Raw genomic sequence first — 23195 nt, 5'->3', positions numbered from 1 at the left:
GACTCCATCCTGAAGTAATATAACCGAGGGTAGGGATGCTGAGGTCAGATAAGGCCTAATGCCCCTGGAGTCCAGACACTGGTGGTGGTGGTGATGAAGATGATGAGGAGGAACAAGACTGTGATGATGACTGGAGGGTAGACTTTTTTTTTTTTCATTAAAATTTCAAATTTAGGGATCACTGTAATATTACAGTGCACAATGCTGGTTTTAATCCTAGTTTTTGTCTGACTGTTATGGATGACAAATGACGTCCCGTTGCAGTCTGGATGTATCATGCTCATAACCTATAATTTCTTTGTTAGCTCTTTGTGACACCAGAGGAGATAAACTAAACAAGAGCTGGAATGAGCTGCAAGAACTGTTGTTGGTCTCTGGACTTTCCAACTGTGTACATGTAGCTCTGATGATGCAGGATGACATCATAAAAACTGTTCAAATTAGTTACCTAGTCAGTCCATCTGACTTCATGTTTACTTAGTCTGGATCAATTGAAGAACTAGTGGTGTAAACGCACTTGCATAGCTCTCAGGGTTTCCTTGTCTGTGGAACTTGTAGTGACTTTGGTTTCATTATGGTCCTCCCTCTTTTTCTGCCTAATTCAGGATAAAGAATCTCCATGCTCAGATCATAGAGAAAGACGCTATGATCAAGGTGCTTCACCAGCGCTCCAGGAAGGAGCCCATCAAGTTAGATGCGCAATCTGCCATGAGGCCCACCAAGTCCCTGATGTCCATTTCCAACACTGGCTCTGGTGGTTCAGGAGTGCTCTCTCACAGCCTGGGCCTCAGTAGCTCCCCCATCACCGAAGAACGCAAGGACACCAGCTGGAAGGGCAGCCTGGGTAAGAAACAGAACCAACGGTCATTACAAAGTATTTACCCCATGTAACACTTTTAAGAACAGCAGCTGAACGTTACTATGAGTGAGGATTGAGGATAGTCAGTCACTTGTAGCTACGGTGCTTGTAAGTAAAGATTGCTCTCTTCTCATGTTCCTCCAGGGGGTCTGCTGGGTTACGAGTTTCGCACAGAGTCTCTCAGGACCGGGTCAATCTCATCATCTCCCTCACCAGTGCTTCCTTCCACCCCCATGACCGCAGGTCACTCGAAGACCGGTAGCAGGGACAGCTGCACGCAGACCGAAAAGGGACAGAGTCAGGACACCAGCAAGCCCAGCACTCCAGGCCTGCAGAGCATGACGCTGCCTGCTCGCCTGTTCAGTCCCAGCCCAGTCTACATCCCGGACCGCATAGCAGGTTAGCTCACACTGTCTGTCAGACATATCGGTATGAGCTGATGAATGTCAAAGGCTCTGATCACACTCACACTATGTCTCAGTTGGGCAGTGATATCTTGTGGTAATCAGGAAAAAATTCAAAGGCGAATTCACAAAGAATTGATTGCAGCATCTTGTACATCACTTGCAACTGATATCTGCGCCCTTCACAAGATACCATTCACAAATGATAGTGCACTAATGATATTGCAGTGAAAACACTACTACTAAGTGCAATTTGCCTTTTTTTGCATCTGATTGCAGTTATCCATGTGGCAAAGTATAAATGTTGCCTTGGCGCCAAAAACAGTAGGAGGAACAATGGCAAAGAGATAAAGATTAATGAAATGTTAAGACCGCAAGCTACAGGTCCCAACCGAGGACGTGTATTCCTCAAAACGTCCGGTAAGGAATTCATACGTGACTGAGAGAAACTATATTTGGGATTTAATCAAACGAAGATTGTTATCAAACGCACACCTTCACACTGTAAAAGATGGCATGATTTGAAGCATTATAAATCGCTTATAAATAAGATTCAGTCACCAACAACGGTCTGAAGAAGCTAATAATTTTACTTTAACTGCGTGTGGCTATTAGCGCTGATCTTTGGGAGTTGGACTGTTTTTGCAATCAGGCTCATTTGCATAGAAAAGGGACAATTTTGCTCCAAATGTCTGCATATTACCTAATGTAAATATGTGCAGATAGCACAGGCGCACTGGCAGTGCAGTTAGGGGTGCATTTCACCCTTTGTAGGTGCTTTGAGAATTACATAGTTTATTTTTGTCTTATTTGTGCAGGTTTAGCCGCTGTAAAAGCCACACAATCTTTTAGGAAATTTGCCCCTTAGTGTTTTCACCAAAGTGTTCTCAGAAGAGTCTCACAATGCATCCTCAATAGTAGAAGCTAAATAATTTTCTGTATCAATCAATGTGTTGGTTATAATCTCAATTAAAGGTAGTCTATAAAATGTCCAAATATCTTGTTTTGCCCAACCCAAAGACAAAGAATGTTCTGTCTTTTGATGTTGTGTGTTACACCGACCCTTAGGCAGCCTTTTGGGGCAAACAACACTCCACCACTGACCCAAATCAACTACAGAGGACACATTTTAAAACAATCATTCACATAAACCATACTAACAAGACAATACAAAATCCTAAACTGAGAGACAGCAAGACCAACAGTCCCCATACCAGAGGCATCTCCGTTCTGATGCTGGCACAGGATCTTTTAAGCACTTCATTCCTGGGACAGTTACACAAGTTGAGCAATGCAGTACACCTGGACAGAGCTACTAGAGAAGGAAAAGGGACAACAGCACAGGGAACATATACAGTCGTAACATCCCCACCGTTAAAACAATAAATAAATAATTGTCACACTGTCACTCAATCACATAAGTGTAAAAGCATTTCAAGCTTAGTCTCTACATGCAAGAGTTCACTTTGACAAATACCATCATACTGTCTAATTGAAACTTGTACTTAGCATATAAAATAAAAACTTCTTATAAAAGCTGTATATTAAAGTAAAATACTGCTAAATACAACGATTGAAAACAGTCAGTCCACAAGACAACAGTAACTACCTAAGCATTTAGACGAATCCAAATTGCACTCATGCCAGGGAACTAACAATGTTGCTCAGAGTGCCCAGCTCTACACTTCGTCCTACCTCAATATTTAGCAAATGTAACGGAAGTTCAGGACAGGACCCAATAGGGCACTGATGGACACTGGTTTGATTTGTGACAACATGAAATGTTGGGTGGATCCTCATGGACGAGGGGAGTTTCAGATGGACCGAGGAAGGGTTGATAATGGCCTGGATCTCAAACGGGCCAATGAACCGGGGGGACATCTTCTGGAATTTGGTCCCTAACGGGATATCCTTGGAGGAGAGCCAGACCCTTTGACCAACTTGGTAATGTGGAGCAGGGTGCGGCGGCGATCCACCAGGCGTTTATTTTGTTCCGCCGTTCAGAGGTGGAGCTGAACTGAGGGAACGGCTATCTCCGCCGCCTGGGCAGGGAACAGAGGCGGCTGGTACCCCAGGGAGACCTCGAATTGAGTGTGACTGGTAGCAGATGAGGTATGGGAGTTGTGAGCATATTCCACCCAGGACAGATGAGTACTCGAGGTGGAAGGGTTTGATGCTGCCACGCAGCAGAGGGAGGCCTCCAGGTCCTGGATAAGTCGCTCTGTCTGCCCCGTTAGATTGGGGGTGGAAGCCAGAGGACAAACTGATGGTCGCGCTGAGGGCCCGGCCGAAGGATCTCCAGACCTGGGATATGAATTGTGGGCCGCAGTCTGAAACGATGTCCACTGAGACCCCATGTAGACGGAACACCTGGCTGACCATAATGTGAGCTGAGGGAAGCTTGGGCAGAGCGATGAAGCGAGCCGGCTTGGAGAAGTAGTCGATCACCATAACGATGACCGTGTTCCTTTGAGAGGGCGGCAGACCAGGGCGATATGAAACCAGGGACTGGAAGGGGTTGCAGCAAGCCAGCGGGAGGTTGGTGTGAAGTCTTATTTCGGGCACAGGTTGAGCAGGCGAGGAAAATGCTCTAGTGTCCACTTCCAGCGATTTCCACCAAAAGGTCCTCCGAAGCAGGTTAATGGTACGTCTGACGCCAGGGTGACAGGAGAACAGGGAGATGTGCGCCCACTGGAGCACCTGGGAGCGTGCAAACAGGGGAACAAAGAGGGGTCTGGCGGGGTCTGGAGAGCATCCCATACCACTGATTCCATTTCCCAGGTGAGAAAGGCTGCCACACACGTCGCTGGGAGGATGGTGTTTGGATTGGAGGCGTGACCCTCGGGGGAGAACTGGCTTGGTTTGGTATTCTTGTGGCCTGGACGGTAGGAGATGGAAAAGTTGAACTGCCTGAAGAACAGGGACCACCAAGCCTGGTGAGAGTTTAACCTCTTGGCGGTCTGGATGTACTCCAGGTTTTTATGGTCCGTCCAGACCACAAATGGATAAACGGCCCCCTCCAGCCAGTGTCTCCATTCCTCGAGAGCCAGTTTGATTACCAGCAATTCTCTGTTTCCGACTTCATAATTTCTCTCCGCCGGGGTCAACCGGAGAGAGTAGTAATCACAAGGGCGGAGCTTACAGTCAGAGTCCAAACATTGTAACAGGATGGCTCCCACACCTACTTCGACAAAGAACCATCGGGCTGAGTCAGGATGGGGGCAGAGAAGAACCACTCCTTGAGGAGTTGGAATGCCTGGCTGGTGTCTGGTGTCCATACAAACGTGGTTTTAAAGGACGTGAGTCTAGTGAGGGGGGCTGCTACCTTGCTGTAGTTCCGGATGAATCAGCGGTAGAAGTTGGCAAACCCCAGGAATTGTTGAAGCTGTTTCCGAGAGGAGGGGGTCGGCCATTCAGTCACAGCCTTGATCTTTTCCGGATATGTCCTAACGTGACCCCTCTCGATAATGACCCCCAGGAACTGAACTCAGATCACATGGAACTCGCATTTTTCAGTCTTAACAGTTTGTTCTCCAGTAGGCGCTGGAAGACTATCCGGACAAGGTGCTGGTGCTCCTGAAGGTCCGCTGAGTAGATGAGGATGTCATCTAAATAAACAAACACAAAACGGTTCAGAAAGTCCCGAAGTACGTCATTTACCACATTTTGGTGAGTCCAAAGGGCATGACCAAGTACTCAAATTGATCGAGGGGGGTGTTGAACGCCGTTTTTCACTCGTCCTCTGCTTGGATCCGCACCAGGTGATATGCATTGCAGAGGTTCGAGCTTAGTGAAGATCGTGGCTGCTGAGAGGGGTTCAAACGCTGAGTTAATCAGAGCCAGGGGGTATTTGTTCCAAGTGGTGATGCTGTTCAGGCCCCAATAGTCGATGCAGGGCCGGAGGCTTTTATCCTATTTAGAGACGAAGAAGAATCCGGCTCCGAGTGGTGACGAGGATGGACGAATGATTCCGGCCTTTAGAGATTCTGAGATGTACTCCTCCATTCTCTGGTCTGGACAGGTTATATAAACGACTGGACGGGAACGAAGCGCCTGGTTGGAGGTCAATAGCATAGTCGTAGGGTCGGTGAGGTGGTAAGGAGAGAGCCCAAGCTTTGCTAAACACCTCCCCGATGTCATGGTAGGCAGTGGGTATGGAGGCGAGATCTGGCGGAGCAACCGGTAAACCCCCAGAGGAACCTCCAAGGGGCAACGCAGATCCTAGGCAGTTTGCATTACAGAATGGGCTTCATGCGGGAATCTTCCCCGCCGTCCAGTCAGTCTGAGGGTTATGAGTGGTAAGCCAAGGGTGGTCCAGCACTAAGGGGGTTTTAGGAGAAGGAAGCGCATAAAACTGAAGTCTCTCTCTGTGATTTCCGGACAGGATGTGCCGAAGCGGCTGGGTCCGGTGGGTGATTCTAGCCAGGGAGCTGCCATCCAGGGCATTGACCATTAGTGGGCATTCTAGCGTCTCTAAGGGAATATGGGCTCTGGCTACTAATTCTGTGTCCACAAAATTTTGCTCCGCTCCAGAGTCCACCAATGCTGTCAGCGAGAGGAGTGCAGAGAGAGAGGTGCAGGCAACAATAGTCTTGGTAGGGAGCTGAGAGAGTGCCCGGGTCCGCTCGCCAGTAACCCCACCATTACTGGCGAGCACCCCTTTTGGCCGAAGTGGACAGGAGGGAATCGAATGTCCCGGGCAGCCACAGTACAGGCACTCGCCCGCTCTGATCCGCCTTTCTCTCTCCTGCGGTGAAAGGTGAGCGCGGCCGAGCTGCATTGGCTCCACCTCCGAGGTGAAAGAGGGGGACGGACTTGGAGCTTGAACCCGATAGGCTGGCGCCGGAGTACGGGAGCAGAAGCTTGAAGAGGATGACGTCGCAGGCGATGCCCCTTGGGATCTGTAGTTCCTCTCACGTCGCCTCCTACGCATGCAATTATCAAGTCTGATCGTGAGCTCGATTACCTCATCCAATGAATCGACTTCACCACGGGTGGCCAGTTCATCCTTTATGGATTCAGATAGTCCGTGCAGGAAAACTCCCCTGAGCGCCGTCTCATTCCACCCGGGCTTGGTGGCAAGAATGCGGAAGTCGACTGAGTGTTCCGCGGAAGTCGACTGAGTGTTCCGCCACACTCGATTGATCGGATCGTAAGAACGGAAACGTACGGACAGAGGTAACGGAGTACCAGGGTGAGTAGACTGTATGGACTGGCAACCCAGGAATGCAGGGTTGATGCTGTAATAAATCAGGTCAAACATATTAGAATTAAAGATGCAAGCAGCGATGATTGAGCCCTTTCACTATTGCTCATGTTGAGGGTACTGGTAGGACGTTGGTCATCAACTTCTGTGACCATCAGACACTTTGTGCATGAGTTAGACGGTACTTTCTGCATGAAACAGCAGCATCACCTAAAGGGTCATTTATAAAACAGTGCGTAGGATCCACACTAAATGTTTGTGTACGTTCAAAGAAGGAAATGCACGTACACCAAAACATATTCAGATTTATAAAACCGTACGTACGCCTGCCTCTTCTCAATTTCCTTTTATAAATCCCAAATCCACCTGTACATGTGCACAGCTGGTTCAGCCTCACATCCCGCCCTCTACATGCCATATATGGTCAATGCAAGATATGGAGTGATTGTACGAGAGCTGTCACAGACTTTATTTACACACTTCGATCATTTACACAATCCTATGTGCAGGTGGTGAAGATTTACTAGGTGAGGTGGCTGGAGAAGGTGTGTGACAGTCACCATGGTTAATCTGCTCCAGTGAGCTCTGATTCTCGCATCAGATAGCATAGATCTCCTCCTAGGGTTGTTGGAAGGCAAAGGACCGACAACTTCAGAATTGTCCGAGGATAGGGTTAGCTGTGGCTAAAAGTGAAACTGGTGGGGGGGGGGAAATAAGTCAGAGAACGCTGGAATTGTCTGCTGGCGGAGCTGTGGAAATGAGGCGCGTTTAAGATGGGATGGCAACGCTAATGGGGGTAGGGGTGGAGGAAGGGGGGGGGGGGGGGGCATTGGCAGGAAGAAGCGACTGTCGCGTCCCTAGCAAGAAAACCAACCCCGAGCTGCTCCCTTAGCTGTGCCATATACCTACTTGTTCTGTTGTTGGAGCGGTCTGTGCAGCTGGGGTAGCCAGTAGAGGTGGGAGGAGTTAGCCGAAGTTGGCCGAGGTGGGTGGAACTGGAAGGTAGAAGCTGGAAGGTCGGCGACTGTGGCTAAGTGGATAGCAGGGCCGTCTTTCAATCAGAGGGTCGGCGGCTCAATCCCCGGCTCCGGCTCTACTAGTCCACTGGATAAAAGCGTCTGCAAGGTAATGTAGAAGTAACAGAACATGAAAGGATGCCAGGATGGATGTGCCTGGGTTAATCATGAAGTTAGGGGGAAAAAACATTGCAAGGAGATATCTCTGGCGCGGGGGGAGCTTGACGGCCGACGTCAGTATGGCGTGGGACGACTTAAGGCAGGACGCAGTCAACTGCCCTTCTCTAAACGCATCTAAGTGGGGCCAACAGCAGACTGGAAGCAGCAGCCTAACTTACACTAAAACACCTTCTTCTGAACGCCGTATATCTGACTCCCGCATGCAGTTTGACAGATATTTAATCGTGGCTCGTCTTGAAAAGGATCGATTCATAGCCTTGGTACTGGTCTCATTACCCTAATAGGGTACTTATTGGCCATATTAAAATCAGATTAAAGATTCACAATCAGAGTATGCGACCTGGCCCTCTGGAGGGACTGATGTAGATGGATGGGCTTCTTCCGCTGTGTGCTTCAGTGTTGTGCTTAAATACTCTGTGCAGAGGAAATGAGCGGTGTAAAGTACAATGTACAATATTTTCAAACAGGAAGTTGGCCATTTTGAATTTTCTGATGTTTTTTGACCATTTCAAGGCATCATACTTTAACGAACTCCTCCCAGAGATTTGAAATTTCTCATATGTCATAACATCTTGACCCGGAACACATCTATAAGACAATTTAGAATCATAGAGATAGCACCACCTAGTGGCAACCGGAAGTTGTTAGTTGTGTACTTTGACATCCTGCTCCTCACAGATTAATCAGATCCCTCTCAAATTCTGTCAGAAAAGTCGTAAGACCTTGATAATGCTTCATTGTGAAGATTGTAAGAAGTTGTTGAAGGGCGGCGACGTGGCGGCTCTGCAAATTTCGATCCTTCTCCATGAAGAAATAAACTGATGTAACTTGACTCCACATCATCAGATCTTTACCAGATTTCACATGTTTGATTAGACTCCAGTCCTGAAGACATTTGCAGGCCAATTTTGAATCATAGTCATAGCGCCACCTACTGGTAACAGTCAGTTAAAGTCTTTATACTTTGGCTTGTTTCTCTTCGTAGGTAAATCAGATCAACATCAAATTAGTTCTCCACAAATATAAGAAGTTCATAATGCCAGTTCATGAAGCTTTTGATGTTTCGTCGCCGTGAAAAACGAAGGTAATTTTGAAGGCCTAAAAATGCTTGAAACATAAGCAAACTTGGCACACAGATTACAAGCCCAGAATTTAGTTATATAATATGATTTTATTGGTCCAGAGTGGCAAATCGGCTCAATAGCGCCCCCAACAAAATTTCGACGAAGCAGCCCTCGCTGTACGTTTCACATAGATTTACAAAATTTGGTAGGCACATGTAAGAAACAGAAAGTCTCTTGGGACCATGCTCTAAACCCAACCGGAAGTCAGTTAATTTTAATTTTTTATGAATTTCTAGTGTCGTTTTTGTCATTTCCATGCGCTGTACTTTAACGAACTCCTCCTAGGGAAATAATCGAATCAACTTCAAATTTGGTCAGTACAATCTGACCAAATTATTTATGAAAGTATAGAATATTTATGAAAGTATTTATGAAAATATAGAACCTTTGTGATGAAAAGTTACTCAAAGCTTGTTTCGTGAAAAGCTGTTGCCGTGGCGTCGCATTCTTCGCCATGAAAAACGAAGGTGTTTTTGAGGGGCTAAAATTGCTCAAAACATAACCAAACTTGTCAAACATTTAAAATCCTGAATGTAGTTATTTAATGTGATTTTAATGCCTCCGAGTGGCAAGTCGGCTCGATAGCTCCCCCTACAATATTTCGCCGATGCAGCCCTCGCAGTACGTTTCACCTAGATCAGGGGTCGGCAACCTTTTCTATCCAAAGAGCCATTTTGCCCTATTTTCCACCAAATAAAATTCGTCTGGAGCCGCAAAAGCTATTTGATATCACAGCTTATAAAGTTGTATATATAGTTATATTATATATATAAAAACTATAGTTTGTTGTATTTATGAAAATATAGAACAATAATAAAGACAATTCTTGACATTTATTTGCAATTTTACCTGATATAACAATATCAAACTCTTATGGAGAGGAGAGTTTGCTGCAGCAGCTGAGAAATCGCTCTTTTTCGCTCATCTCCAGCGTGACACTTTTCAGCAAATGCTGTGTGCTTGTTCTGGAAGCATACAGGTAAGCCAGCATCGTTGGCAGTGAAAGCAAATGAAGACGTCCACGCAGAGTCAAACTCTCTATTTTCCTCTGTGACTTTTCTTTTTTTGGATATATCCATTGATAGTTTACAGAGGGCGGGGGTCTGAAAATCATGATTAACCACCTGCAGGGAAAAGCGCTTGACAGGGGTAGAGGATTTAACTGCCTGTGGGAATAATTAACATATAAGATTCTGTTCATTCTTGCTTATAAATTATATTCTCTCTGAACACGTTTCTCTTTTTGGAGAGAGTCATGTGAGATAACTACTTCGATTAGCGCAATTTCCCTGCTCTTCTTTCTATTTCCTCGTCTCAGCCCCGTGTGTCACGGTGTGTGTAAACCTCGCTCGAGTCAGGAAACTTGTCAGAATACCCATATTTGATTGGCTGAGCTGCATCACGTGATGTGATTTACAATGCATTGGTCGGTGTGTTTCCTGCACCGCCGAACAAGTGCCGTAATGGCTGAATAAGACGCGCCGGTTAAAGTTTAAACTCGCTGCCCAATATGTATAATTCCGAATTATCTATCGGTTTTTAGTTCCTGGGTCCGGATCCGGTGCGCCAGTTGGGAACCCCCGGGAGAGAGGCTAAACAGAGAGGCTGCCGGCCCTGACCTAGATGTAAACAATTTGGTAAGCAGATGTATCACATGTAGACTTAAAAAAAGGTCTCAGGGGTCTATGCTCTAAACCCAACCGGAAGTCAGCCATTTTGAATTTTGTATGAATTTCTAGTGTCGTTTTTGCAATTTCCAGGCGCTGTGTATGATGGTCACAGAAATGCATGGTCGCGTCATCCAGAGTCCTGCCAGTCCCCTCGACGTGCGTGAAGTTGCGAGGGCCCGATCAATGCTGCTTGCAGCTTTAATTATTTTTATTTTTTATTATCTTAACTATACACTACTGGTGCGTTGTACAACGGGCAGTGTGAAATTTATTTGTTGGCTGGTGGCAGTCTTTTGCATGTACTGTAGGTACTGTGTGTGCAGGTATGTAGACTGGCGACAGTCTGTGTATGTAATGTATGTATGCAATATGTTATTAGGGCCCGAGCGCCGACAACGTCGGGCCGCGAGGACCTATTGTTTTTCGAATGTTTTTTCTTATTAGGGCCCGAGCACCGACGTAGTCGGAGCGGAGGACCTATTGTTATTCTAATGTTTATTAGGGCCCGAGCACCGACGTAGTCGGAGCGGAGGACCTATTGTTATTCTAATGTTTATTAGGGCCCGAGCACCGACATAGTCGGAGCGGAGGACCTATTGTTATTCGATTATTATTATTATTAGGGTCCGAGCACCGACAACGTCAGGCCGGGAGGTCCCTATTGAAACTGTAGGAATTATTATTATTATTATTATTATTATTATTCTCTCGAATGAAACGCCTTTTTGGGGGCTTTATCATGTCCCCAACACCCCAATATTTGGTGAGCATATCAGGACTGCGGGAAAATTTGATATTTTATGGGTCTAATGCTCGAGCATGACAAAATTGCTCGCTAGCGCCCCCTAGCATTCTGACCGGCAACGCCTTGCGCCGCCTCTCATCCAGTATGTCTGATTTACTTGAAATTTGACACATGTCCAGCTCCGCCTACTCTACAAAAAAGCCAATCAGAAACCTAAGCTCCGCCTACCAAAATTTTCCGCCATTTTGAATTTTGTGAAAAACACATTTTGGCAAACTCCTCCTACACGCTGGGTCTGATTGGTACCAAAGTTGCTGTGGATCATTATTGGATCTATATAATCAAAAGTTACTAAAAGCTAATTGATATGTCATTGTATTAAGAATATATGGACCAATGAACTTCATAGGGCGTGGCCTTCTACAGCAATATATATAACTTCAAAACCATATGGCCTATCATCACGAAATCTGTAGCATATGTTCACATTGTGTCCTGTAACATGCCCTCAAATTTTCATTCCATACAACCACTAGGGGGCGATGCAGTAATACTCCCATTTATTTGCATTTTTAGGCATTTGTCATCGTTTTCAGGCATTGTACTTTAACGAACTCCTCTCACAGAATTTATACGATCAACTTCAAATTTGGTCAAGATGATCTAAAGACATTAATGATGAAGTTACTAAAATGGTCTACTGACATTGAACGACCTTCGTTTTATATGGCGCCCATGTCACGCACATTTCGTGCTGTTCACCATGAAAGAGGAAGTTGTTGTAACTCCAAGGTACTTTATTCAATCTGCCCCACAATTGTTATGCATGATGCTGGTCCAGGCCTGAGCACATTTCCATGGCAACATTTTCACAAAGTCATAGCGCCACCTACTGGCAAAAGTAAATGACATACTTTGATGTACTCCGACTGGGAAGTTGCACAGATCAGTCTCAAATTTGGTAAGCTAAGCCGTAAGACATTGATAATGCTTCATCATGAATATTGTGAGTTGTCGTTAAACGCTGTTGCCGTGGCAACGCGTCATTCGCCATGAAAAATAAAGCTTATTTTTCTGTGACTTAGGATGCTCAACAAGCCTTGGAACTTTGCACAGGTATCATAGGTGATGGAAATAAATATTTCATATGGCTTTTTGGCTTGACCCTTTCAAATTGCCTCGATAGCGCCCCCTACAAATATTCAAAATCGCAGCCCCAGCACTACGTTTGACCTACATGTATGAAATTTGGTAGGCACATGTATCACATGAAGACTTAAAAAAAAAGTGTCTTGGGATAATGCTCTAAAATGAACAGGAAGTCGGCCATTTTGATTTTTGTGTGAATATTCCCATGATTTCTAGTCGCTATACTTTAACGAACTCCTCCTAGAGACTTTGTCAGATCCTTTTCAAATTTGGTCAGTATAATCTAAAGACCTTTGCAATTCAGAGTTACTCAAAGCTTTACGTTTGATAGAATGGCGTAGCCGTGACGTGGCGGCCATTGTAGGTGATTCGCCATTAAACAACAAGCTGATATAACTCCACTGGACTTGCTCAAATATGTCCCAAACTTGCCATATTTGATAACAGTCATGGCTTGAGAAGGTCTACAAGCCAATTTTCACTCAGTCATAGCGCCACCTACTGGCAACAGGAAGACAGCGTTATGTGACAAACTGAATCTGATGGTCTATACTTGATGTAGAGCAACATGATGCATGTTTGCGCGTGTTCTTTGGTGCCACATAGTGGAAACACTAAATTATATGTCACTCCTCCATGCAGTGGAATTGAACGCCGACTGGTTTCTGCTTGGACATGTGTACCAGCTGTGAAGCATTGTTAAACACACTGTAGAAAACAGAAAAATGACAACTCACCAAAAGTGTTATTTCCACTGTTCTATACATTGTTTTGAAATAAACCTTTAAATCATCAAGTTTGATTGAAAAATGTGCCAGCTCTACACACTATTTTTCTCCACCGTCTCTCTCATGCTCGGAATTGCTGTGGTGGGGGATCAATGCTGAATAATGATTGAATAGTTCCCAGTGAAAATTGAATAGTATTTTTGCTTGAAATGCCTATCCATTTGCTACAGTTGCCAACATAGTGCATAATTACGGTGTTCTCTAGTGGACGCAGGAAGGGACATTTATTTTCCAATTTTATTTTCTCAAGTACTAAATCATTTTTCATATTATTTCTGTCATACTGCCTTGAACATCAGAAAATGTATATTATTGACAAGATAGACATTTATACAGATGCATGAAAGTATATGGATATTTTATGTCCATGTGAATTGGAATTAATGTGTTCTATTATATCTATGTGAAGGTTATTACTGAATGTAGGAAGCAATAAGCACTATTTTTAGAAAACATTGGCAAATGAAACAGACAATTATTGAGTGAATATTTTCATTTATTACATTCAACAAAACATTAAAGAACATACAAAATTCCAAACATGTGTAAAATAGACACTCGACACAAATGATTTGAAAAAAACAATACCACACCCACCTTCGAACTATGCATTTTATTCATTACATTAAAAAACATCTGAATCAGAACCGTTTATTACCAATGTATGTTTCACATACAAGGAATTTGTCATGGTGCATAACATTCGAAACAATCAACAGGGCAAGAAATAGAAACATTCAAATTTACAATAGCATATAGAAGAATTTAAAATAAAGTGCACAGACAAACAGATAACAGTACTTTAAACAAGTGTAATGCAAATGCAATGTGAAAGTGACAAGTGTATTAAAATATGAAGTTATGTGCAGGGGAGTAGTAGGGAGGGTAAGGAATTGTCCTTGGGATGACAGAGTCAGTGGGGGACCCGGGCTCTGTTAATGAGCCTGACTGCCGACAAGAAGAAACTGTTCATGTGGCGTGAGGTCTTGGTCCTGATGGACCTCAGCCTCCTGTTAGATGGAAGGGGCATGAATAGTTTGTGTCCAGGGTGAGAGGGGTCGGCTACAATCTTTATTGCTCGCTTCAGGGTCCTTGAAGCGAACAGGTCCTGGAGGGACGGCAGATTGCAGCCGATCACCCTCGCGGCAGAGCGAATGATGCGCTGCAGTCTGTCCTTGTCCTTGGCAGTGGCTGCAGCGTACCAGACTGTGATGGAGGAGCAGAGGATGGACTCAATGATGGCTGTGTAGAAGTGCACCATCATTGTCTTTGGCAGGTTGAAATTCTTCAGCTGCCTCAGGAAGTACATCCTCTGCTGGGCCTTCTTAGCCACTTGAGGTCCTGGGTTATGATGGAGCCCAGGAAACGGAAGGACTCCACAGCGTCGACGGGGGAGTCACACAGGGTAATAGGGGCAGGTGGGGCTACGTTCTTCCTGAAATCCACAACCATCTCCACTGTCTTTAGAGCGTTGAGCTCTAAGTTGTTCAAACAGGTCACCAGATGGTCAGTCTCCCACCTGTAGGCGGACTCATCCCCACCAGAGATGAGTCCAATGAGGGTGGTGTCATCCGCAAACTTCAGGAGCTTGACAGACTGGTGACTGGAGGTGCAGCTGTTTGTGTACAGGGAGAAGAGCAGAGGGGAAAGAACACAGCAAACATACAACTACTCATTTCTATAGGAAACATGCACAAAATAAAATAAAACATGATCCAAATACACAAATCTTTGAACTATGCCTTGATTTTTTTAAATCTAAACCACACCCCTGTCTAAATTGTATGACTGCAGCTTTCCCAGTTCAGCCGCTTGTGGCTTCCAATTATGGTTACGAGAAACCTCTTCACCTCTGTTGCCAAGTCAGCTGAACTTGCAGCTGTTATAAGTCATCAGTTGTACATTGAAAAGAATATACAATCCCCTCATGATCGCTAAAGTATGTTGGTAACACTATTGATTCTACTTGATAGTGTTGTTTTAACATACACATGATCAATTAATGTGCCTCTCTCTGTTGTGGGTGTTTTGACAAGCTGAACATAACCTTTGTCTGTAATAAATTTGCAGATTGTTAATGATTTACGAATGTCATCATTAAAATCTCCCATAACAGCAATTGTGTTACTTCTTGGATCTAGCCAATCAAGTAACTTCCCTAGATATTCTTTAAACAAAGCCATGGGATAAGATGGTGGCCTGTAAATAACTGCTATAAGTATGTTGTAAGGTAGACAGTTGTACACTAAACAGTCTAAATTTACATCTGGTACTTTCAGTATGTTAAATTTCAAACTGCATGCACTATACATGCCAACACCACCATGTTGTTGGCCTTGCAAATCAACCAATGCGGGGTTGCTGCTGCTGTAAGACGAACTTCAGGGAGAACTATCAAATGTATAACCATTGATGTTGACAGAGTGATATGAGGAATCAGCAGGTAACCATGTTTCTGTAACAGCAATACAGTTAAGCCGCAAATGCTGTGTACACAATGCCAAATCTGATACATGCCGAGTCAAATTCTGCACATTCATCAAAAACACAGTAAAAGTATGTGTATTCAAAACGTGGCTCATTGGATTTTTCATCAAGAATGGGTCCATACTCTGAATTGCAGCCTTAATGTTGTCCTTACAATATATGGTTTTATCTTCAAAATCTTGAATTACCAACCCGGACAAACTTCTGACACGACTCAATGCCACATATGCCTGTCCTGCAGAAAATATTTTTTAAGACAAACTACAGCACTATCAACAGTAAGGCCTTGCACTTTATGCACTGTACAAGCCCAAGCAAGTTTAAGTGCGAACTGACGCCGCAATCCACCTTTCTTAGTTACCCTTTCCTCTTCTGGTTCAATACCAGTAGAACCCACTGCAACTGCTGACGCATTACCACAGCGTGTCCTCTGTGCACCAACTTCTTTGTCGTCAAATTTGACATACACAGTTTGAGGAAACGTATTATTGTCATTGCCATACACTATATGAGTTACGGTGCCACATACCCCATTAACCAGACCATCCATTAAGTTTACATTCTTACACAACATTACACGGGCATCTACGCCCAAAAGCAGTGTTTCAGCCAAACATGTATCATATGCTTTGGCATGATGTCCTTTCATCAACTCAAGCTTGCCTGTTTTCTGACCATTTACAAAGTCCTGCGCATTTATCTGTACATGTTCAGGACACGTGTTAAGAAGCTGCACAACATTATGCTCATTTACTTGCCTATTTGTAGGAAATATGTGTAAAGCTGAGCTAACTTCACCTGTTTCACAACGCTTTAATATCTCAATGTCATTGTCTTGCATTGGGGTCCCTTTTGAACGTATTCTTAGTCGGTTTAGCAACTCGGCAAATACATGATCTTTTTGTCGAACAATACTTTTTAATTCCACCACTTTAAATAGGCTAGACCACAAACCAGGGTTTGCCCTTCACTGGAGGCAACTGGAAAAAATCTCCAACAGCAAGCACACTAACATTTCCAAATGGGGAATCACCAGATTGTTTAATCTGTCGCAGTCTTCCATGGATATAAGCTAACAGTTTATGATCAACCATGGAGAGTTCATCAATGATCAAAATCTGCAAGCCACTATATTTAGCACATAGAGAATTAAGCTTTTCTTCACCCAACGGTGTGTAAGGTAAGCGTACATCTTTCCCAATGCTAAATGTGCTGTGAATAGTAGCTGCATGTAAATTATATGCAGCTATCCCTGTAGGAGCAGTTAATAAAACACAAATGTCATCAGGATGACGACAGATTGTTGACAACAACCTCATTGCCTCGTACTGAATAGCCTTTATTAAATGGCTTTTACCTGTCCCTGCACCACCTGTAATGAAAACACGTAATGGGTCTGGCTCCCCCCCCCCATTACCTTTTGTAAACACCAATTTCTAATCTCATAGAAAATACACATCTGTGGCTCATTAAGAGATCGAAGTAATGCCAGACCATCACTCCTGCACATGATGTTATTTCTCTTTTCTAAATGTGCAACTTGCTCCCTACTCACTCCTAAATCAGGAATATTTTCTATCTGCTCATCCAGTACCTGTTCCTCATCTCTGCCTAGCTGGTTGCACTCTAAATGCTCTAATTCTTGCTCTGGGCACAGCTCACACCAGGCATCTTCTAAAACACCATCATTATCAGCTGCATTTTGGATAGTATCCAACTCATCTGCATCATGTTCGAATTTACTTCTATTCAAATCAACAACTGACTTCACCGAATGTAGCAATCCATCAGCTAATCTCACACTACCACCACTGTAAAACTGCTGATACGTCTCAAAACCTGGTGGTTTGAGCTGCACATCTTTACGATACAGCATAAACAATTGCAGAATACTCTGATAGAAAAGTTCAGGGTTTTTTGTCTCTGAAAAGTGCACATAACGCATAACTGCAGGTTGTGAACGTGTTCTTTTCAAAACAAAACCTAAATCATTGTTTAGTTTAATCCGATTTGCAGACTTCTCGTTTTTAGACAGAACACGATACTCTGATGCAAATGTTACAATACACATGTCATTAAAACTACCATCGTTTGGCCTATTCTTGTATCTATCAACACCACTCGGCATCCACATGTCTTCTGTGGTAAGATTACCTGATGCTGCCTTTTGTTTTAAAACACGTAAAGGCAAACTCATTTTAACAACATTATCCCCTACTGGCACAAAAACAACTTTCCTTGAACATTCCTTCGGATGCATGTTTGTTAACCTATATACAGCCTCTTGAGCACACACATCTCTGTTGTGTAAATACACACGCCCTAAGTTCTTCAATGCATCTTTTGCACTAGCATTTCCTTCCTTAGCTGCTTCCCTTTGTGCATTCCCCAACAACAGTCCCATCTCTTTTTCTGACTTTGAAATATAACAAATGATGTACACTACACATGCATCAACAACATATTGTATGTCAATATTAGCATTCCAACATTTTAACAGTGGTTTGCTATATTGATTAATCCAAACCTCATTGGCCTGCCTTTTTAACACAACATGCGTTTTCCTACAGAACCGCTTATATGCCTTCTCAAAGATAGTTTGATTAATACCTAAATGTCTGAACAACTCTTCCACAGAAGCAAAACTAGCATGCTCATCTGAAAGAGCCTCCTTAACTGCTGTCAGAATTTTAGATGCATACTCTTCATTTTCTCAGTTTTTTCCTGCTCCTCATTCTTGCATTCACAATGTGCCGTCCTATTGGTGTCATCTACCTTACACGTGCACATTTTCTTATCGTCTTCACGACATATAAATGTTCGAGCTGATGCCGGCCTGGGAAAACCGAAATGGCAAACAGTTTTATTCTTTTTACACGTTTTTGAATGCTGCTTGGAATGCTGTTGCACAGACGTCACAGTGTCTTTTAAGGGCTCATCTTGTGATGGTAATTCACATGTTAAGTATTTATCAACAAATTCAATTACCTCAGCATCTGTGTTTTTATCAATTAATGGGGCATTCTCAATCCAAAATAGACAGTGGACATGTGGTGAACCACGTTGCTGGAATTCCACCCTATAAAAGTAGTCCTTTATTTTCCCAATTGGATGAGATGGAGACATGAGTACCGCCTTCAAAAAAACAATGCCAGCGAAAATCAAACACTCGCTGCAGTGACGGGATTGCGACGTAAAAGGTCACATCTGTCTGCCCATTCTAAATCCTCAACTGTCTGCGTTCTACCTTCCTGTTTCAAAATACTATACAGAAGATTTTTCCAATGCATATCAGCAGAAGAAAACGAACAGAACCATGTAGGGACACCAAGCTGACGAACACAAGCCAACAAGTCACGCTGTGCTCCCTGCCAAAAAGATGGGGTACCTCTAATAGGTTTAAGAAAACGATAGCCATTATCAAATTCCAACAACTTCTTTAAGGACTCTTCATTGTTCAACACATCATTGCTAACCTTTTAACCTTTACTACCTCCTTGTCCTTTCCGTAATGCTATGGATACGTTTGACACAACTTGTTCAACCTCAGACATGTACTGAGCAAAAAAGATGTACTCAACATTTTGTGAAAATCTACCATCAACATGTAAAATCCTGTTATTAAAATAACGCGACAATGTCAAGCGATACTGTCTACTAGCATGGTATGTGGACCATCCCTGTGGAAACAGTGGGAAGCATTTGGCTTCGTTTTCATGATCAGAAAGCAATTTCACAGGATTACTCCCTTCTGCTGGTGCCACATTCAAAACATCATCAACATATTGATCAAGCACTTCCTGACCAATGTCAAGAGGCATGAGACACGTGTCCTGAAACATACAATGTTGCTGCCTATCATGCAAATGCTTATCTTCACCAACATCTGTAGATGCTTCACCACTCTCTACATTTGTTTCACTCTCCTTTCCTAAAACCTCTTCATCTTGTTCCCTACTAAACCCATTTAGCCAAGCTTCATTAAACTCTACATCTTTATAATGTACAGTTGTCTGTTTTAAATATTGCAACACTTGCTTTATGCACATAGTGTTAACAAATTGATATTCATAATGCCCCTTTTATGTTAGTTTACGCTTCAATTTAACAGCCAACAAAGATCCTTCCATGTCAGAACGTGGAAGTAAATTATTAGTCTGCACAATATTTGCTGGAACACATGTCACTGGTCCACGTACTCCACTTTGACCACCTTTAGGTAATGCCAACATTTTCATAAATGGTATATTCAAAGCAATCAAATGTTGTTCTAAGCTATTCAAACACTCCAACTGTGCCGGAATGGGATGAACTGCCAAATTGTTTATTGCACATTCAGGTGGCATTTCACCTCTATTAATCTTAAAATGACAAGTGCAACAAATCCACAGCTGACCTCTTGCTGTACCCAACCATTGACATGGCATTACGCAATCCTTATTACATTTGTGTAAATATTTTTCACTTATACATGCATCTGCAATTGCTGTACTGTTTTTATAATCATCTATTTTACAATGTACAACCTGATGTTTAAACAACAATCTATGACAAACAACACAAAATCTGGCCCATTTTTAACTTTTTCCAAAAACTGCTCCATCACAAAATCAAACTGCTCTGAATTTTCATCCTTAATTTGTTACCTGCTATAACAAGCTTCTTATGCTCTGGATTGCTATACTTCTTTGTACTCATGGCTTTTACATTTTGCTTGTGAAATTCATTTTCACAGTACTTACTTTTACTAAATGCCTTCACTTTCTCTCTATGTAATTCATCTGTCTCGTATTTCCCTATACTTATTCCCTTCATTTTCTCTCTATGCAACTCATTGTTGTGATATTTCATTTTCTTTTGTAATTTCTGTTTCCTCTTCAAGTAGGAGGATGTTTCATTCTGCACGTTACTATGCTGTTGTTGATGTGTTCTATCGTCTTTCACTTTACTACGTTGCCTCAAATTGTAGCTTGCAGAAGTTAACCTTTTGCAGAAGCCATAACAGCTCTGCAACTGAGGCTGATTGACACATAGAACTGTCTCATAATGGTTATTATTGCAGTTCTCCAAGTGGATCCCCTGGTTTGAGAAACAGTTATTCCTGCAACTATATTCTAACCATCTGTCTTGAACATATGTGAAAATATTGACACCTAAAACATTGGCTGCCGCTTGAATTTCAACCTCAGTTGCCCAACTACCAAGCTTATGCATCTTTAAAGTACTTATGTACTCTGCCACTGACGAATATGCATCTCTTAACATATTCTTATATGTCATTGCATTGCTTTGTAAATGCCTAACAACAGCAAACCTCACTTGTCCGTGGTGCCTTTCTGAGCCACTCACAGCTTGGGAGACTGCTCTAAAGAAACAGTTACCATCAGCCACAATTTTGTGATTTTTACACGGAGTGCCTAACGCACCAACAGCTGTAGACACTGGTGCATCAGTGTTTTTAAACGCAACATTTAATTACAGAACATTCTTTGACAACCTGAAATATACAGCAGAAAAAATGTTATGGACACCCTGCTACACAAACGCTATCCATACAATTATGATCATAAATATTTCCGTGTTTTTCAGCAAATAAATGAAACCTGACAAACCTGCTGATGAACAAGCCTCCTTTTGGGTGCACTGCAAGACTGCTCTGGTTTCCCCAAATGATGTCTCTGTAATGACAATAGCATTCCTTACATTAAACACACGTGTCTCCTTTGACCATTACATGCTACCATGTTAACGCTATACACGTGTCTGCACAATCAGCTACAAAATTACAGTCTGCAATCATTTACCTTCTTGCCACATCCAACAAATGTCCACTCAGAAGGGCCTGGTCGGCGTGGCACGCGGCGGACCTCTCCCTTCACGACCACCTTCGGCGAGATCCTGCGAGCAGGAGGCGATGTCTTTGGAGAAACATCTGGCTTCTTGGTAGAAACAGGATCCAGCACCTTGCTCAGCAGGTGGTCATGTGCAGCAGAAAAGAACGCCTTTGCCAAGATGGGCATCCCGTCAGAGTCACTCAAATGCACCTACAAAGCAATAATAGAGAAATGACTTAACACATAACCTACAAATCAATATAAATCTGCCATACATTGATTGCTATAATCTATAAACAACAATACATCACACTTCTGCACATGTCAACCTATTTTACTTACGCTGTCTTTGTACCACAGCTGAAGGTCGTTCATAGAAAACTGCTCAGCAACAGACTAGTACCGGACACCTTAACGTGAGAAGAAAAAGCCAGATTTACTAAAAAGGCCTAAATGATTTTCAACAGTCTTTTTTGACAGAAAACAAGATGTAGACAAAACAATTATGCAGTGCACAGATGTGATCTCTTTTCTGATATTTCTACCATCATGACTTTTAGGAAGACATTGCCTTTACATTGATTCCATTTACTAACACAATATGATTGTAATGGAAGTTCATTTTGTTAATGTGTATATATGAATCGTGATTTATGCAAATCAAATAAACAAAATAAATTATAGAAAATCAAAATGGCATGGCATATATTAACTGGTAAACATGTAACTTTTCATAAGTGACATTTCATGAAACACACCTGCAGATGCAGCCTTAAGACGGTACTGATTTCGCAGGTGCTCCTGCACATCCACCGGTACGTTAAGCCCTGGAGGAAAATCCACCACCACCACCTAAAAATAAACAATAGATGTTCATAAGTTATTTTATCCAAACACTATACCCAACCTCACAACTTCTACACCAACATCATTTCTGGTAGAAAATATATCTTACCTCATCCCATTTCTCGCAAACACTACCAAGGAGCAGGGCGAACTCTTCACCAGCCTCGATGACGGTTCGACTAGAAGTGAGGTTGTTGGATGGGGCCAAAACACAGACAACATCAGGAGTACGATCCAACACAGCATTCAGCACCTCAGTCCGCAAGTCCTTTGCAGCGGCCCCCGGCGTAGACATCACACCATAAGAAAATACTGCTGGCATCTCCACAAAACCATCTGCAATGCCTCGCAGATGTGAGTCGCCTACAAGAAGGACAAACTAAGCACAAAATGACATTTTTAGAATGACAAACAAATAATCTTACAGAAATCAACAACTTTCTTGATAATTTGTCAGCACAAATATACCTTATTGTCTGGAGAGTGATCTAGAAAGACCATCTTGTGCTGCTTCCCGGTCAAGGTGTAAGTTGGCCACTTCTTCGCTGGATTGCGAAATCCCGTTCCATCAACTATTGAATAGACAAGGAAAACAAAATAAACACTATGAAACATCATACTACATAATCCATTTAAACACAACAGTGCACATTCCAGACATGTAAAAAGAAAATACAGCTTACACATAGAACAGCAATTAAAGCAGTTGCCAACATACCAGAAGAAACAGAGGGTCTTTGAGGGTTCATTTCCAAGGGACGACGCATCTCTGCAATCCTCTTGGCTGCCTGAGATCGGCGGTAAGATCGTCCACGAGGCATCTGAAAGTATATTAGTTCATTGATTAGCCATGACATCACAAGATGTTGCTGTTCAGTGTTACAAAA

The 23195-nt window shown here is 43.1% G+C and overlaps 2 protein-coding genes across 4 annotated transcripts in view; one reads left to right on the top strand and one right to left on the bottom strand.

Moving 5' to 3' along the window:
• Positions 1-368: 368 nt before the first annotated feature.
• The window catches only part of LOC116401391 (angiomotin-like), a 33200-nt gene continuing 10373 nt past the window's right edge, over positions 369-23195 (top strand). The window contains exons 1-2 of one of the 2 annotated variants that reach the window (XM_031879752.1): positions 369-844; positions 1103-1258. In XM_031879752.1, the coding sequence (XP_031735612.1) occupies positions 646-844; positions 1103-1258 (355 nt within the window). In that variant the 5' untranslated portion in view covers positions 369-645. Of the gene's footprint in view, positions 845-1003; positions 1259-23195 lie in introns of both variants that reach the window. The other variant, XM_031879751.1, reaches the window with a different exon arrangement.
• LOC116401390 (uncharacterized) lies at positions 14738-23124 on the bottom strand. Of its 2 annotated transcripts, XM_031879748.1 has the most exons (7): positions 23027-23124; positions 22777-22880; positions 22418-22687; positions 22221-22314; positions 21805-21872; positions 21433-21672; positions 14738-21306 (listed from the first exon to the last, which is right to left on the bottom strand). In XM_031879748.1, exon 7 carries the CDS (start codon positions 18030-18032, stop codon positions 16971-16973), a length of 1062 nt encoding a protein of 353 aa, XP_031735608.1. In that variant the 5' UTR covers positions 18033-21306; positions 21433-21672; positions 21805-21872; positions 22221-22314; positions 22418-22687; positions 22777-22880; positions 23027-23124; the 3' UTR covers positions 14738-16970. The 2 variants fall into 2 exon arrangements, with proteins under 2 accessions (XP_031735608.1, XP_031735610.1); XM_031879750.1 differs by lacking the exon at positions 14738-21306 and having other exon boundaries at positions 21368-21672.

This window comes from Anarrhichthys ocellatus, unplaced genomic scaffold (genome assembly GCF_004355925.1).
Source record: "Anarrhichthys ocellatus isolate YVR2014 unplaced genomic scaffold, GSC_Weel_1.0 scaffold414, whole genome shotgun sequence".
Classification (NCBI taxonomy): Eukaryota; Metazoa; Chordata; class Actinopteri; order Perciformes; family Anarhichadidae; genus Anarrhichthys; species Anarrhichthys ocellatus.
Note: the sequence above shows the minus strand (reverse complement) of the source record. Positions and strands in the feature narration are given on the sequence as shown.